This window comes from Myotis yumanensis, unplaced genomic scaffold (genome assembly GCF_028538775.1).
Source record: "Myotis yumanensis isolate MYYU_CA2020_CCGP unplaced genomic scaffold, mMyoYum1.0.hap1 SCAF_10, whole genome shotgun sequence".
Taxonomy (NCBI): domain Eukaryota; kingdom Metazoa; phylum Chordata; class Mammalia; order Chiroptera; family Vespertilionidae; genus Myotis; species Myotis yumanensis.
The window spans coordinates 33,183,513-33,199,178 of NW_027223761.1; the positions used below are offsets into that span (position 1 = coordinate 33,183,513).

At 37.8% G+C, this 15,666-nt stretch overlaps 1 protein-coding gene across 1 annotated transcript in view; it reads left to right on the plus strand.

Annotated features, from left to right (window-relative positions):
* Positions 1 to 7,884, plus strand: part of COPB1 (COPI coat complex subunit beta 1) — a 36,519-nt gene extending 28,635 nt beyond the window's left edge. Inside the window, exons 17-22 of the mRNA XM_070428266.1 lie at positions 2,568 to 2,712; positions 4,033 to 4,152; positions 4,726 to 4,871; positions 5,467 to 5,556; positions 6,666 to 6,821; positions 7,504 to 7,884. Coding sequence (XP_070284367.1) covers positions 2,568 to 2,712; positions 4,033 to 4,152; positions 4,726 to 4,871; positions 5,467 to 5,556; positions 6,666 to 6,821; positions 7,504 to 7,563 — 717 coding nt within the window. The 3' untranslated portion in view covers positions 7,564 to 7,884. The remainder of the gene's footprint in view (positions 1 to 2,567; positions 2,713 to 4,032; positions 4,153 to 4,725; positions 4,872 to 5,466; positions 5,557 to 6,665; positions 6,822 to 7,503) is intronic.
* The last annotated feature ends 7,782 nt before the right edge of the window (positions 7,885 to 15,666 follow it).

The window sequence follows — 15,666 nt, forward strand, 5'->3', positions numbered from 1 at the left end:
TATATATATATATATATATATATATATATATATATATATATATATTTTAATTTCAGAGAGGAAGGGAGAGGAAGAGAGAGATAGAAACATCAATGATGGGGGAGAATCATTGATCAGCTGCTTCCTGCACACCCCCTACTGGGGATCAAGCCCGCAACCTGGGCATGTGCCATTGACCAGAATCGAACCTGGGACCCTTCAGTTTGCAGGTTGACGCTCTATCCCTTGACCCAAACTGGCTAGGGCTATATTCTTAATATATTGAGTTCTACGTAGGATTTATTAGGAAAACTGTCCTATACTCAAAATACATAAATTTACAAATCATTGATCTAATTTAATCCCTTTATCTTTAAAATTTTATTTTTAAAAATTGTGTAAAATTTATATTAACTTCAAATTTACCATCTTAACTATTTTTAAGTGTGTTGTTCAGTGGCATTAAGTATATTCATATTATTGTGCAGCCATTATCACCATCCATTCCTGGAACTTTTTTCAACTTGCAAAATCCATTAAATATTAACCCCCATTCCCTCTCCCCTCAGCCTCTGGCAATCACCATTCTACTTTGTATCTCTATGAATTTGACTGCTCCAGGTACTTTATATTAGTAGAGTCATACAATATTTGTCCTTTTGTGATTGACTTATTTTATTTAGCCTGATGTCTTTAAAATTCATCCATGCTGTAGCATGTTTCAGAATATTCTTTTTAAGGAGTAAGTATTCCATTATGAATATATACTACATTTTGTTTATCCATTCACCTGTTAATGGACACTTGGGTTGCTTTCACCTTTTTGGCTATTTTGAATAATGCTTCTATGGACATGAATTTACAAATGCCTGTTCAATACTCTGCTTTCGTTTCTTTTGGGTTATAACCAGTAGTGGAATCACTGGATCATGTAGTAATTTTGCTTTAATTTTCTGAGGAACCGCCATACTGTTTTACATAGCAGCTGCACTGTTTTACATTCCAGGACACAAGGGTTCTCCACATCCTTGCCAACACTTTTCTTTTTCTTTTTAATAGTAGCCATCCTAATGGATATAAATTGGTATCTAATTGTGGTTTTTAATTTTCCTAATTAGTGATATTTGCCATTTTTTTTTCATGTGCTTATTAGCCATTTGTTTATCTACTTTGGACAAATGTCTATTCAAGTTCTTTGTTCATTTTTTAATCTGGTTGTTTATTTTGTGTTTAACTAAAGGAGTTCATATATAGTCGGAATGCAAGTCCCTCATCAAATATATGATTTGCATATATTTGTCTCTCATTCTCTCAATTGCCTTTTACTCTGTTATAAATAGTGCCTTTTGGTGCATAAAAGTTTTTAATTTTTTCCAGCTGGTGTTGCTAAGTGATTGAATATTGACCCATGAACCAAGAGGTCACCAGTTCAATTCCCAGTCAGGGCACATGCCTGGATTGCGTGCTTGATCCCCAGTAAGGGGCATGCAAGAGGCAGCTCATCGATGATTCTCTCTCATCATTGATGTTTCTATCTCTCCCTCCCCCTTCTTCTCTCTCAAATCAATAAAGTCAAAATTTTAAGGTTTTTAATTTTGATATAGCCCAATTTACCTGTTTTTCTTTTGTTGTTCATGTTTTTGGTGACAATATTATGTCTTAAAACTTTCTTAAATATGTTTTTTAAAAAATTTTGAGGAAAACACATAATTTTATCTTCATGAAATTACTGTACAAGCATGTCTTGCTATACAATCTTTATTTAGTTCCTGAACTTGCATAGCAGGGACTGCCACATGGTCTGAATTTTATTGGGTTCTTGAATTTTGGAGAATATCTAGTGAGTTTAGACAGTTAAGGATTTAACTCCTAAGTTGGATGGTTAATGTATTTGCTAGACATATTTAATGTCTTTCTCCTATTGAGATATAAAGTCTAGGATCTGTTATTTCTAACTAGAGGCCGGTGCACAAAATTCATGCATTGGGTGGGAGGGGGGTGGTGTCCCTCAGCCTAGCCTGCACTCTCTCCAATCTGGGACCCATTGGGAGATGTCCAACTGCCGGTTTAGCTCTCACAATCCAGGACTGCTGGCTCCTAACCGCTCGCCTGCCTTCCTGCCCCTAACTGCTTCTGCCTACCAGCCTGATCACCCCCTAACCACTCCCCTGCCGACCTGATTGATGCCTAACTGCTCCCTGCCGGCCTGATCCCTGATCGTCCCCAACTGCCCTCCCCTGTCGGCCCGATCGCTCCCAATTGCGCTCCCCTGCCAGCCTGATCGCCCACAACTGCCCTCTCTTGCCACGACCTGCTTCCTCCGCCAGAACCCGCCTCCTCCACACTGTGCTCAGTCATCTTGTGGAGGCCATCTGTGACAATGTTGCACGCGAGGACCACCTAGGCTTTTATTAGTATAGATGTCCCCATTTTGATTTACCATGTCTCCATGACAAAATAATTTTTATTACACCTGTTGTCTAATCTAAGCATATCTGTTAATTACCAAACAGACTTAGTCATTTGGCCAGGATATGTTTGGCTAAATTTACTCAGTCATTGATTATCTCTTTGTTTTTGTTTGACAGGTCACCCAATTGACAGGTTTCTCAGATCCTGTATATGCAGAAGCTTATGTTCATGTCAACCAGTATGATATCGTCCTAGATGTGCTTGTCGTGAACCAAACCAGTGATACTTTACAGAACTGCACGTTAGAGTTAGCTACTCTAGGTGAGGAAATTTACTTACCATAAAGGAAGGATATTTATGGTAAGCCATTATGACAGATTATTAAGGGATATGTACAAGTTCTAGTATAAGAATTCTCTTGAGCCCTAGCCGGTTTGGCTCAGTGGATAGAGTGTCCATCGACTTGTGGACCGAAGGGTCCCAGGTTTGATTCCGGTCAAGGGCACCTACCTCTTGGTTGCAGGCTCCTCCCCGACCTGGGCCCTGGTCAGGGCATGTGCAGGAGGCAACCAATTGATGTGTTTCTCTCACATTAATATTTCTCTCTGTCTTTCCCTCTCTCTTCCACTCTCTAAAAATCCATGGAAAAATATCCTGGGGTGGGGATTAAAAAAAAAAAAAAGAATTCTCTTGAGCCATTTGTGACATTTTAATCAAGGCTTAGTTTTACATTTAATATTTAGTCTCCAGTTTTCTGTACCTCTGTGGTATTATTTTCTTATGCTTATGCTCTTGGTATATCCAAATAAGTTTATTCATTCACTGAGCTCAATTATAAATATCAGTTTTTCTAGATATAAATAAGAACTATTTAAGTTACAGATTTACCAAGTAGCTCACTTAGTTAAATTTTTAATTCCCTTAGTACAGACCTAGGTGTGTTCTGAGTCTACAAGCAATACATACCACATGTGGCCAGAGTAATATATCATTATTATATTTAGCAATTTGAGATGCCTTTTGTTTTTCTTACTGAAGACACATGAATCAGACTTTGACCACTTCTACATCTGGCCTTGAAGTTGGGAAATATAAATTGTATACAGAAACATTGCAGTGCCTCTAGGAAATTCCATATGGCTTAAACAAGAGTTAAAGGACTTTATTAGTAAGATATCAAGGGAAAATACACTTCTGCCCTCAGCATAGCTTGATGTTTATATAAAGAATTATGTTTCTAAGAATTTACATCTTTCTGCAGAGTTTTATCTTTTCTTTGTAATGGAGTTTATAGTATATGACAAACTTTTTGAGAAGTTGTATTCATTCAGTGAAATAAAATGATATGCCCACAGTACACACACACACACACACACACACACGCGCGCGCGCGCGCGCGCGCACACGTGCGCAAATTAAATATAGAATTATCCTGAGGAGCCTATTACCTTTTAAAAGAAAATGCGCATATTGAAATGAATAATGTGTTAAATGATTTCTTTATTTTGTCCTCATAATATTTGAATCATAACCCTTCTCTTGTTTCTTACTTTGCTCGAAACCATAAAGCTGTATGCATGTTAACGTTTTGTGATTTAAAAGATTTATATATGTCTTTATAACTGTCTAAATTTTTTTCAGGGGATCTAAAACTTGTGGAAAAGCCATCTCCTTTGACTCTTGCTCCTCATGATTTTGCAAATATTAAAGCTAATGTTAAAGTAGCATCAACAGAAAATGGAATAATATTTGGTAACATAGGTAAGAAATTACAGCATGTGATGTTTGAATATTTTTGTTAGAGAATTTCTGTAATGAATAGCTGTTTGACATTGCTTGAGGATCGAACCTGAATCCATTCATGCATTCATTTATGAAGCACCTGCTGAGGTACTAAGCACTCTTCTGTTTTGGACATACAGAAATGAACCAGATGGAGTCGTTGTCCTCAAGGAACTGTCAAGCAGAAGGAGGAATTAAAGAAACATATAATTACAATGCAGTGTGGCATTACTACTTGTGTTTTCTCCTGGTGTGCCTCATACAGCATCTGAGTCTTTTGGCTCCCACCACTTATTAGCTCTGTGACCTTGAGCAACTTAGTTAACTTCTCTTTGTTTTTGTTTCCTCATCCGTAAGATGGAAAATAATATTATAACAAAGGCTTGATGTGAATGTTAAGCAGGTAATATTTGTACAGCATTTAGAATCGAGCAATGTACAATAAGCATTATATAATATTTACTAATACCATAATCATTATTTGGAAATATTGAAACTAAATTAAAATTTGCCTTTAGTGATTTGGGATCGTTTTGTGTATGTGTATTGCAGTTTATGATGTCTCTGGAGCAGCAAGTGACAGAAATTGTGTGGTCCTCAGTGATATTCACATTGACATCATGGACTACATCCAGCCTGCAACTTGCACTGATGCTGAATTCCGTCAGATGTGGGCCGAATTTGAATGGGAAAACAAAGTTAGTCCTACGGAGATTTGCTTGAACTCCTTATCTTTGTTTCTTTTTAGCTAATGTTGAGGGATTCTCCTATAAAATTAATCCCATTAACAGGTGTCAGATGTGAGAAGCAAAGTCTTTCAATATCTGTTCTTGCAAATTAGCCTTAATTGAAAGTCATGCAAGTTAGTTTGTTAAGTTGCTGTTGTAAATTGGTGACAGTAGCAGTTCTACAATTAATCTGAATGATTGATAGACATTATAGACAATATTCCATTTCTTATATGTATGAATATTAAGTTATAATTGAATCCAGTGTCCAAAAGAGGGTTTGCAAAGTCAGTGGCTTACTGCGCAACTTTCTTTGAGTCCTGATTTTTATTAGAAATATTTTATATGCAATATGTTAATCTTCTATGAAGTAATCTGTATCTGAAAATTCTGATACCATCCTATAGTTTGCTAGGTTTTGTACATGTCATTTACTTTTTTATTGTCTATCCTTCCCACTAAATACTTGGAAAAACATTCTCATATGACATAGGAGTGATTGTTTCTCCAACTTTTCTCATTGTAAGAATTATAATCTCCTTGACTTTTTTCTCTTTCTGTACAGGTGACAGTTAACACAAATATAATTGATTTAAATGACTATTTACAACATATATTGAAGTCAACCAACATGAAATGCCTCACTCCAGAGAAGGTAAGACTGAACTGAGACCTGAAATCTGATAGTAGTATGGTAGATTCTTGGCTTTCTTGTATAAGAACCTCTAGTGTATTTTTGTTATTATTCAACATGAGAAAAGCAGTTTCATTCTGGACTAGCTAAAAGAAGTTATCCCATAGAATGTATGAATCTGCTTACCTCTCTCTACTGCAGGGGTAGGGAACCTTTTTTCTGCCAAGGGCCATTTGGATATTTATAACATAATTCCTGGGCTATACAAAATTATCAACTTAAAAATTAGCCTGCTTTATTTGGTCAGACATTTAATTGACTCACCTCTAATGCCTTGGTCTCATGCCTTGGCAGGGCCTGACCAAACGATAAGGCCCACGGGCCAGACGTTCCCCACCCCTGCTCCATTGGAACGTATCAGCCAGCTTGTTCCTAGTGCAGTGACCTAACTGAATAGTCAAATTAGTTTTTCTTTTCAGTCTTATCCCTTTCAGCTAAAGGCTTATTCCAAAATAGTTTTTAATACTCAATTAGAAAATGTTCGTGGTATCTTCTGTTGGCTCTGCTTGTGGGTCAGAATATATCTGCTTAAATACAGAATTGTTGATATACTTTGCTTATCTGCTATATTTGTGTGTGTATGAAAAAGACTAGAAAGAAAAAATGAAGCTGAGGCTCTAAGGAATATCTGCTAATGTAATAATATTAATTTTCTCAGTAAAAGGCTATCTGCTGCTAGAAAAGTACGTTTTAAGAGTTCAACAGCTATTCAAATAACTATTATGCCCAATACTTTGTGAGCTGTTGGATATACAGTAATGAAAAATATTAAATTAAGTCTCTTCCTTCATGGAGCTTAAGGTCTGATGTAGAAGGAAAACAACTATAAATAGAGGATGCATAAATACAAATTGGTATAAGTGCTATATCTTTAAAGTCAGGTTTATATAGACATGGTAAAATCCACAATGTTTTCATGTGTAGTGCCATGAATTTTGACAAATTCATGTAGTCATATAATCACCGTCACATGATAACTACCACATAATTTATCTGTGCTCCTTGGTCTTGCTTATGTGTAAGTTCTCTAGAAATAGCAAAGTATTGAATTTATCACAAATTACTTCCAGGCACTTTCTGGTTACTGTGGCTTTATGGCAGCCAACCTCTATGCTCGTTCCATATTTGGAGAAGATGCACTTGCAAATGTCAGCATTGAGAAGCCTATTCAACAGGGACCAGAGGCCCCTGTTACTGGCCACATAAGAATTCGTGCAAAAAGTCAGGTAACAGTTGCTTTTTTAAAAATATATTTTTATTGATTTCAGAGAGGAAGGGAGAGGGAGAAAAATAGAAAACATCAATGATGAGAATTATTGATCGGTTGCCTCCTGCACGCCCCCTACTGGAGATCGAGCCTGCAACCCGGGCAAGTGTCCTGACCAGGAATCAAACATGACCTCTTGATTCATAGGTCGATGCTCAACTACTGAGCCACGCCAGCCAAGCAACAATTGCTTTTTTTGAGTTCATCTCTGAATTGAACGAAAGGATAGAGACTTTAAGTTTTTCTTATTTCTATATGTAATTTTCTCTGTCATATTAGTGTTTTGTGCATTAGGTGCAAATGTATTCTCTGAATAGAAATACAACTTCTGTTTTATTAAAATGGCTCTTTTGGGCCTTTCATTCTGGGTGTTTGCTTAAAACCAGATTGATTCCCATGGGGTATTTGTGAAATGGGTTCTTCAGAGGTTTTTGAAATCTCAGCTACAAATCTACTGGCAGTTTGTAAATCTAGCACTAGTAGTATGTAATAACCAACTACGTTTTTGTTGAGTCTGATCTGTACTCCTTGGTTTCATTGTTGAATGTGGTGTTACTGAATGGGGGCTTGTTAAGATAGAATTACCTACTGGTTTTACATAGTTTCAATAATTATAAACATTTTTGTGTTCTTGTTTACAGGGAATGGCCTTAAGTCTTGGAGATAAAATCAACTTGTCTCAGAAGAAAAATAGTATATAAGAATAAACAAAAAGTCCTTGCAGCTTTATAGTTAAAATTTAGGTATGGGCTTACTGGACTCCAACGCCTTTTGTACTTTCATGCTTTATGTTATATAGAATCTGAGTTCATGCTGAATGCATTCCAGCCAATAATTTATAGCCTTTCCCTTAAATCAAGACTGAGTTTAAAATTATAGTTTGTCTTTTGTCTTAACAGTTATGAACGCTGTCTTCAAAGTATATAATGTTCTCTCATATACCAAGACCATTTTCACAATAAACAGATCTATTTCTAAATCTTTTGTTATTTTATAAATAAATATACAATTCCATAATTTTAGTTATATTGTGATGGATTTCTTTTAGTTGGGTTATATATTTCTATTATAAATTTACTTTGAGTTGTGTATATGTGAACTTCATTAAGATAATTTACAAATCCAGTGATATGAAATGAGACAGGTCTTAATTTACTTGCTTGATTTTTAGTTATTTAATATTTTAACATCAATATCTCTAAAAATGCCTTATCTATAATAATAAAAGCATAATATGCTAATTAGACCAGATGTCCTTCCGGACGGACGAAGCCGGGTGCCAGCTGGAGGCTGGAGGGAAGCCCAGGTGCCTGCCAGCGGCCGCAGGGAAAACCCGGTCCTGGGTGCCTGCCAGTGGCTGCAGGGAAAACCGGGTCCTGGGTGCTGGCGTGAAAACCGGGTCCCGGGTGCCAGAGGGAAGCCGGTGCCGGCAGTCGGGGGAAGGAAGGCCTACTCTTGCATGAATTTCGTGCATTGGGCCTCTAGTTGTATTCTAAAGGACTTTTCTCTGGAATTTAGCTTCAGGAAGAAAATAACAAATAACTTGAGAAGACAGACCTATCATAAGTTTAAAAGAGCATTATGAATTCTGACTGAAATAAACATACTATTCTAATTATCCTGAATTGTAATAAAAAATAGATAACCCAAAATAGACATTTACCTTGGAAATAGATTTTATTCATTCACATTTAGCTTTGGGTGTTCTTTAATATTTGTTAGGAATTAAATTGGTTCAGCCAGTTACTGAAGCTGTGCTGGATGAATTCAACTTCAGAGGATTCAAAAAGCTGTTCTCCTCGCCTTACTCCTCTCCTTTTTCTCACTCTACACAGGCTGGGCACCGTCACCTGCCATTATGATTCCAAATGCTTTTCTGAGCCGAATTATGAACCATTATACTTTCTCTTCCAATTAGGCTTCAGGCTACATTTAGGATCAGGGTGAGTCCATAGATAAGGTCTGTGGAAAGCAGCATCTTCTATTTCAGCACCTGAGAGAGGATGGAATTATTTGTTTGGATTGGAAAGGAGATTGATAACCTTGAATGATGTCATAAACTTGAAGCCACTTGCTTATTTAATCAGAAAGAACTGGAGGATTACCTGGTATTTGAGACTCTAGAGTGTTGAAATTTCAAAGCAAAGTCAGTGGTTACCCAGTGAAAGATACTAGGATTGGGGAAGAGTGTCATTTTGATACTTTGAGTAGAGGTCTGGGGATTTGTGATGAAAGCAAAGAAACTGATGCAGCTTTGTTTGGATTAGGTCATTTCCCAAAGGATGTTTGTTGCATTGAACATTAGCTTTCTTTTTTTTTTTTTCTTTTAAATATATTTTATTGATTTTTTACAGAGAGGAAGGGAGAGGGATAGCGAGTTAGAAACATCAATGAGAGAGAAGTATCGATCAGCTGCCTCCTGCATACCCGCTACTGGGGATGTGCCTGCAACCAAGGTACATGCCCTTGACTGGAATCGAACCCGGACCCTTCAGTCTGCACGCCGACGCTCTATCCACTGAGCCAAACCGGTCAGGGCAGAACATTAGCTTTCTTGATGTCATTAGGTCTTCTGGGAGAAAAAGGATCCATAGTCAAGTAAGTTCGGGAAAAGCTGTATGCTGTGCTGTACTGGGGATTCACCGTGTACATTAGCATACTACAAATTCTGAGAGGTCCTTCAGGAAGGAAAGCAGATTAGTTTGGTTTAACCCATCATATCTTAATCTTACTTGACTAGGGAATTCTTTTTTCATAGAACACCTATTGACAATATATAGGACAAGAAAAGTGACTTATCATGTTAAAGATTTTGGTTTTTGTATTCACAATCAATTTGTATTACATTTAAGATCTCAAGAAATTACACTTCTCTATGTCTTAGAACAGCAGTCACCAACCGGTGGTCTGCGAACCACTGGTGGTCCTTGAGGTCCGAAAGGTTGGTGACCGCTGTCCCAGAATATCTGTATTGATAACGCTAAGAAAATTGCCTGCCTAACATTCAGGCCATTTTTGTTGGGATTGAATTGGCTCACATTGCCATTTTCTTAAATTTATAAATAAAGAGAACAAAGAGAAGTTAACAGTTGTCCGATATCTATACTACATTAAGCTATTTATTTCATTAGCATTGTATTAGCTTTGTGCATCTAATGTAAACTGAATTGGGTGGCAGTACTATTTAGAAAAGCTGTTTACACTGTGCTCTCTTAGGATATAATACACTTCTAAAGATTGTAGCTGCTCACATTAGAAGATATTGTATAATTAGGAACATGATGTCTGGTAAGAGAATAAATATAGTATCTGACATCAAGTGAGGGCATCCTCCTATATAATAAAAGGTTAATATGCAAATTGTCCCCATGGGCAGGAGTTCAACCAACCAGGAGTTAGACGTGTGCTGACCACCAGGGGGTGGCACAGAACATGGCTGGTATAGGCCATGCAGCGCTGGCAGTGGGCAGCAGTGGAGGTGCTGCCAGCCCCAGTGGGGCCGGATGAGAGCGGGACTGCGGCAGGATAGTGGAGCAGGTGAGTGGGCGGTGCCAGGCCAAGGCAGGTGTGAGCAGGGGCCCCAATCGCCCCACCGGTCACCCCACAGATGGGCCCTGATCACCGGCCAGGCCTAGAGAACCTACCTATGCACAAATTTTGTGCACTGGGCCTCTAGTAATATATAAATGTATTGAATGAATTTACCTATAAGTCTTATGAGAACTCAGTGGCCCTTATATTTTGCTGTATTGACACTAGAGGGAGCTCTATGCAGCTTTATTTTGGGATTAGAAATGATGGGAGTTCAAAGTTGTCTTTGTAAGAAGAAAAAAGGTAAATTTATTAGCAAGATTGACATTAGTGATATTTTGCTAGCTGCAAGAAACTTTGTGATTTATAAATAACATAGGAGACAAAAGAACTAATTTCAGGATTTCTAAAAAGGCAAGAGAATCAAAATACAGGGTAACCCCAAAAAATGTCTGCACAGCTGATAGCTTACTCAATGTTTCTTTTCAGGTTTAACCCATTGGAATTACTATCATTATTCAAAATGTGTATATATATATATTTTTTGGGGGACACCCATATTTTTAGAAACTCAATATCAGATGTGAAATATCTGTGCTATGTATTGGGTAAAGTAAGTAGTTTTACTGGTGACCTTTTCCTTCCACACTGATAAATATTCTTAGCTAATAATTTATAGCCTTCCCCTTAAATCAAGATTCAATTTTAAAATTATAGTTTTTAAAAAAATTAATTAAATTATAGTTTTTCTTAACAGTTCTAAATGCTCTTCTCAAAGTAGAATTGGGTCTATCAGCTCCTTGCCTACTGCCTTCTCCCAAACTCTTAATATATCAGCAATGTTACCTGTCCTGCTCCCTGAGCTCTACTCTTCACCCTTAAGATTTCAGAAGCTTTAAGAGTTAACTAGCTATAGTGCATAAGTTCAGTTCAGAATCAAAAAAAGCATGGAATCTCTATCTGCCACTTACTTGTTGCATGGTCTTAAGATGATGGTAAATAGCTAATTTATTTAATGCTTACATATGGCAAGGCATAACACTGAGTGCTATTTGCATGACATGTATAATCCTCCCAATCACTCTATGAGGCAAATATTATTATTATTTACCAATGGTGATTATACCCCCAAAGGAGTATTGATAAGCAAGTAATGTTAAGTATATACAGTGTGTAAGTATATACAGAGGGTAAGTTACTTAGTATTAACTAAGGCTTAACAGGTATAAAGCCAGGATGCCTAAAACTAAAGCCCTTGCATCTAGTCACATTGCCGCCACTGTCTAATCCCTTTGTGCCTTGTTTTCACATTTATACAGTACTTATAATGTTTGCTTTCATATAGGTGATCTGAGGGATGAAATAATATAATGTATTTGTTATGACCATTTGGTACATAATAAATTTCATTCCATTTCTTCTCCCATTCACCTTTCTTCCTTACAGAGAAAACGGAAACCTGTTCTCTTCACTATCTTCATACCACCCTAAGAATTTAGGTCCTAATTTTATGCTATTACTCGAATGCTTTGTTTTTGTTTTTAAAACCAGTAACTTACTTAAAAGAAACTTCATTTCTCTAGAATTCTTTGAGGTATGATGGCCCTTGACTTTATAAAAGTGTTTATCATGTCAATTTTTAAAGTAGCTCTTGACACTTTTGCTTATCAACTTCTGTTAGCACAGCCCATAGTAACTGAACAACCCATTTATCTCATGGCCTCTGATGAACACACTGGTTTTGTTTCCTTTCAAAATGACAACCAAATGACTGATTCTTTAACAATTGAGCACAGAAATAAGTGCAGCCAGGTAAGAGTAACAATGTGATGTTTAGAGTTGCTCACTGTAAGTCACTTCTATTAATCAGATCACTTTCTCTTTATTTTCTCGAGCATGGCAGGGTCTCTAAGAAGTCAGTTATTCAGTGACAAAAAAACAACAACTACAAATGGGATTTCTGCCTTTTATCTGGGGTTCTCTGTATAAGTGGGATTCTGAGGAAACTGTATTTTGAATAATTGTAAAACCAACGAGATATAAAAATGAAATACAGTCTGGTAGGCTGAAACAGCCCTGAATGATTCTTCCTTAATTTAATCTCAGTTCTCTAAGTAGCTTTCTGAAATTAGGTGTATCTGTCTAGGCTTATCTCTTTATCTGCAAAATGAAATAATTCAGTTAACTGACCTCCAGGGTTTTTGGCTTAAGAAATTCATACTAGACGGCCTTACATTTTTACAGCTACCTTTTCAACAAACTTTATAATCAACTGGAATATCTCCACCTGGATATTCCCCACAGATACCTCAAAATCAGCATGAGTGCCCTCGCCAATGTGGCTCAGTTATAGAGTTGTTCCATACACCAAAAGGTCTCAGGGCACATACTTAGGTTGTGGGTTTGATCCCCGGTTGGGGTGCATATGGGAGGCAACTGATTGATGTTTCTCTCTCTCTTTCCCTTCCTCCCTCTCTAAAATAAAAAGTAAAATAAAAACATAGAGGAAAAAAAAATTTTTTATCAGCATGAAATGCAACTTTACCATGCCCCTCAAATTTGTTCCTCTGCTGTATTCTCTGTGTGGTCACTTAGGCTAGAAATCCTGTAATCACCCTTGACTTTACCCTAACCCCTATATCTCATCAGACACCAAGTTCCATTTTCTTCCTTCCAAGTATTTTTCTAAACTTTTTTTGCTACTCCTACTAAGATTGCCCTAGTTTGGACTCTTGTCATCTTTATTCTGGTCTACGGCAGTGGCCTAACCATAAATTTCACATGTAATTCTAAAATTAAATCCTATGTTTCATCTTGACCACATGCAACAGTAGCTATACAAATACTTGACCTGTTCAGGTGCATCCCTAGTGATACCATTTTGGGAGACATACCTAACAAAAGAAACAAGTCCAAATATTTTAATAATGAAAATGGAAAATGATTATGACACCCCAAAATGAGTATCAATCCAAATGGTATACTATCTAAGAAAGACGACGTATGCAAATTAACCATCACTCCGTGACAAAGATGGCTGCACCCACAGCCAATAAGGAGGGAGTATGCAAATTGACACAACAAAGATGGTGGCGGCCAGGCCGAGACGCTTGCGTCGTTGCCATGGCGTTGACGCAGGTGTTGCGCTCCACTCCGGGCCTCTGGGCAGCGCGTGTGCACAGGCGCAGAGCGGCTGGGGCTGGGTGGGATGCCTGCTATGAGGGTGGATGCGGGGGGTGGGGGGGGTGGAGGGAGCTAAAGGAGGGTGGCAGGGCCAGAGTGAAGGCCCGGGTCCCAGGTGCCAGAGGGAAGCCAGTGCCGGCAGCCAGTGGAAGGAAGGCCTATTCTTGCACAAATCTTCGTGCATCGGGCCTCTAGTTAAATATACTGTATATACAGTGTATATCAAAGTACCCAGTAAATACTAGATGCTCAATAAATATTGAGTGACCAAATAAAACATGTAGCTATAAAGATAACAGTGTGGATTAAATTACACTGTGGACCTGTGCCCATGAAATAATGTTAGGTGGGGAAAAAGACACCATCCTCTAAGAGTGTCTCTTACATTAAGATGAATCAGGATATGTTATAGATAGATTGTCTCTCCAAGTGAATTAAAAAATCAAAATATACCAGTTGTATCTCTAGAACATCTTGAAAATAAATGCTATCTATCCTCGTAAGATCACTGGTGTGGCTAAGGTATTTCATTGGCCACAGTTCCTGATTTCAGCTCTAGTGATTTTCAGATCTGTGATATTGATCTCTTGGGCTTCTAAGTTGCTGAAACGCTAGCTTCTGGGCCCACCCAGATTGCTGGCTGGCATCCTCCCCTAAGTAAGCACTGCATTCTCTTAGAACAGGGTGGGGCCTGAATCTACTGCCCAGGATTTCAGCCAGGACAGTGGGGAAATGCCTATGTGGCTCAAGGCGTCTGTCTGGGAAAATTACTGAATTCTACTAAGCTGCCCAAACCATTTTTTAAAGCCCAACTACATTAAAAAGTGAATTTAATGAATCATAATCAAAATGTTTCTCTTTCTATGAAGTTGTTTCAGGTCACACTCTTTTTTTTTTTAACGACCCTGTACTTTGACTGTTACTCACGCTTTGAGTAAAGTTATGACTGTAAGGAGTGTGGGTTTCAAACTATCTGCTGGTACACTGGGATTCCACAAACTAGACCGATGTGTTGCCACAGCTAAAATCAAATCTTGGTGGTGTTTTTCCCAGGTCCAATAAAAGTTGGTAGATAGAATTTTGTCAATTGTATGTTTCTTCTCTGTAAATGTTTTGATGCATTAATACCTGCTACCAAATTTAAAAGGTTATAAGGAAGCATTATGGGAATATTTGGCCAGCTGAATATTCTTGGTCTAATAGCTTGTCTTTGTGGCCATGTGTATTCCTGGTGGTTTTATGTTATATACATATTTTTTTTTGCTAGTAAATTGTTCCTTGTTCATCAAATTGAATTAAATGTGTAATTATCAGAGGTAGCAAAGGCCAACTTGATTTCTAGGTGCTCCACTCCTGGATTGGTGTGCAAAATATAAAATCCAAATATTCTTATGTAATTTGTACAGATCATACACTCATAGGCACTACTTACTTTAATGAAAATAACCCTTGGTAATGAAAGTATAAATCTAAGTTCAGGTAATCCCTGGCTATTTCTTCAATATAATGACTTCTGGAAAAGCGCTGGGAGAGTGTGCCCTGGTTTTTGGCACTCAACCTATAATTAAGACTCCTCCCTTATTCCCTAACCTAAGGCACAAGTTGGGACTTTCTAGAACCCTTTCTGACTGATAATACCTGCTCTAGGTCTAGTGCTGTGCTATGTCCTGAAGTTACTAAGGACAAAATACAGTTTGGTGGGTATTTTAAGAGCACATAAACACCTAATCAGAGTACTATTTATTAAGTCTTAGAAAAATGTACCAACTTCTGTGAGAGTACCGAAAAATGGTGACTATCAGAAAAAAGTCAGGCAAGGTTTCACAAAGAGGTGACGTTTGAACTAAGCCTTGAAAAGCATGAATATGCCCACTGAATGTCAGATAAAGTATGGGGAGAAGGGATGGATAAGCAATTGCAGACATAGAACAGTGCAGGTATAGTCACAGGTGTGTGGCACTAGAGAGGTGGGTTCTACTCAGCATAGGATGTGCTGGGGAACAATGCAGATGGTGAGGCTGGAAATGATAGACAAGGGTTGGGATCACGAAAGAAAGGCTGGGGCACTTGAACATTGTCTTGTGGGAACA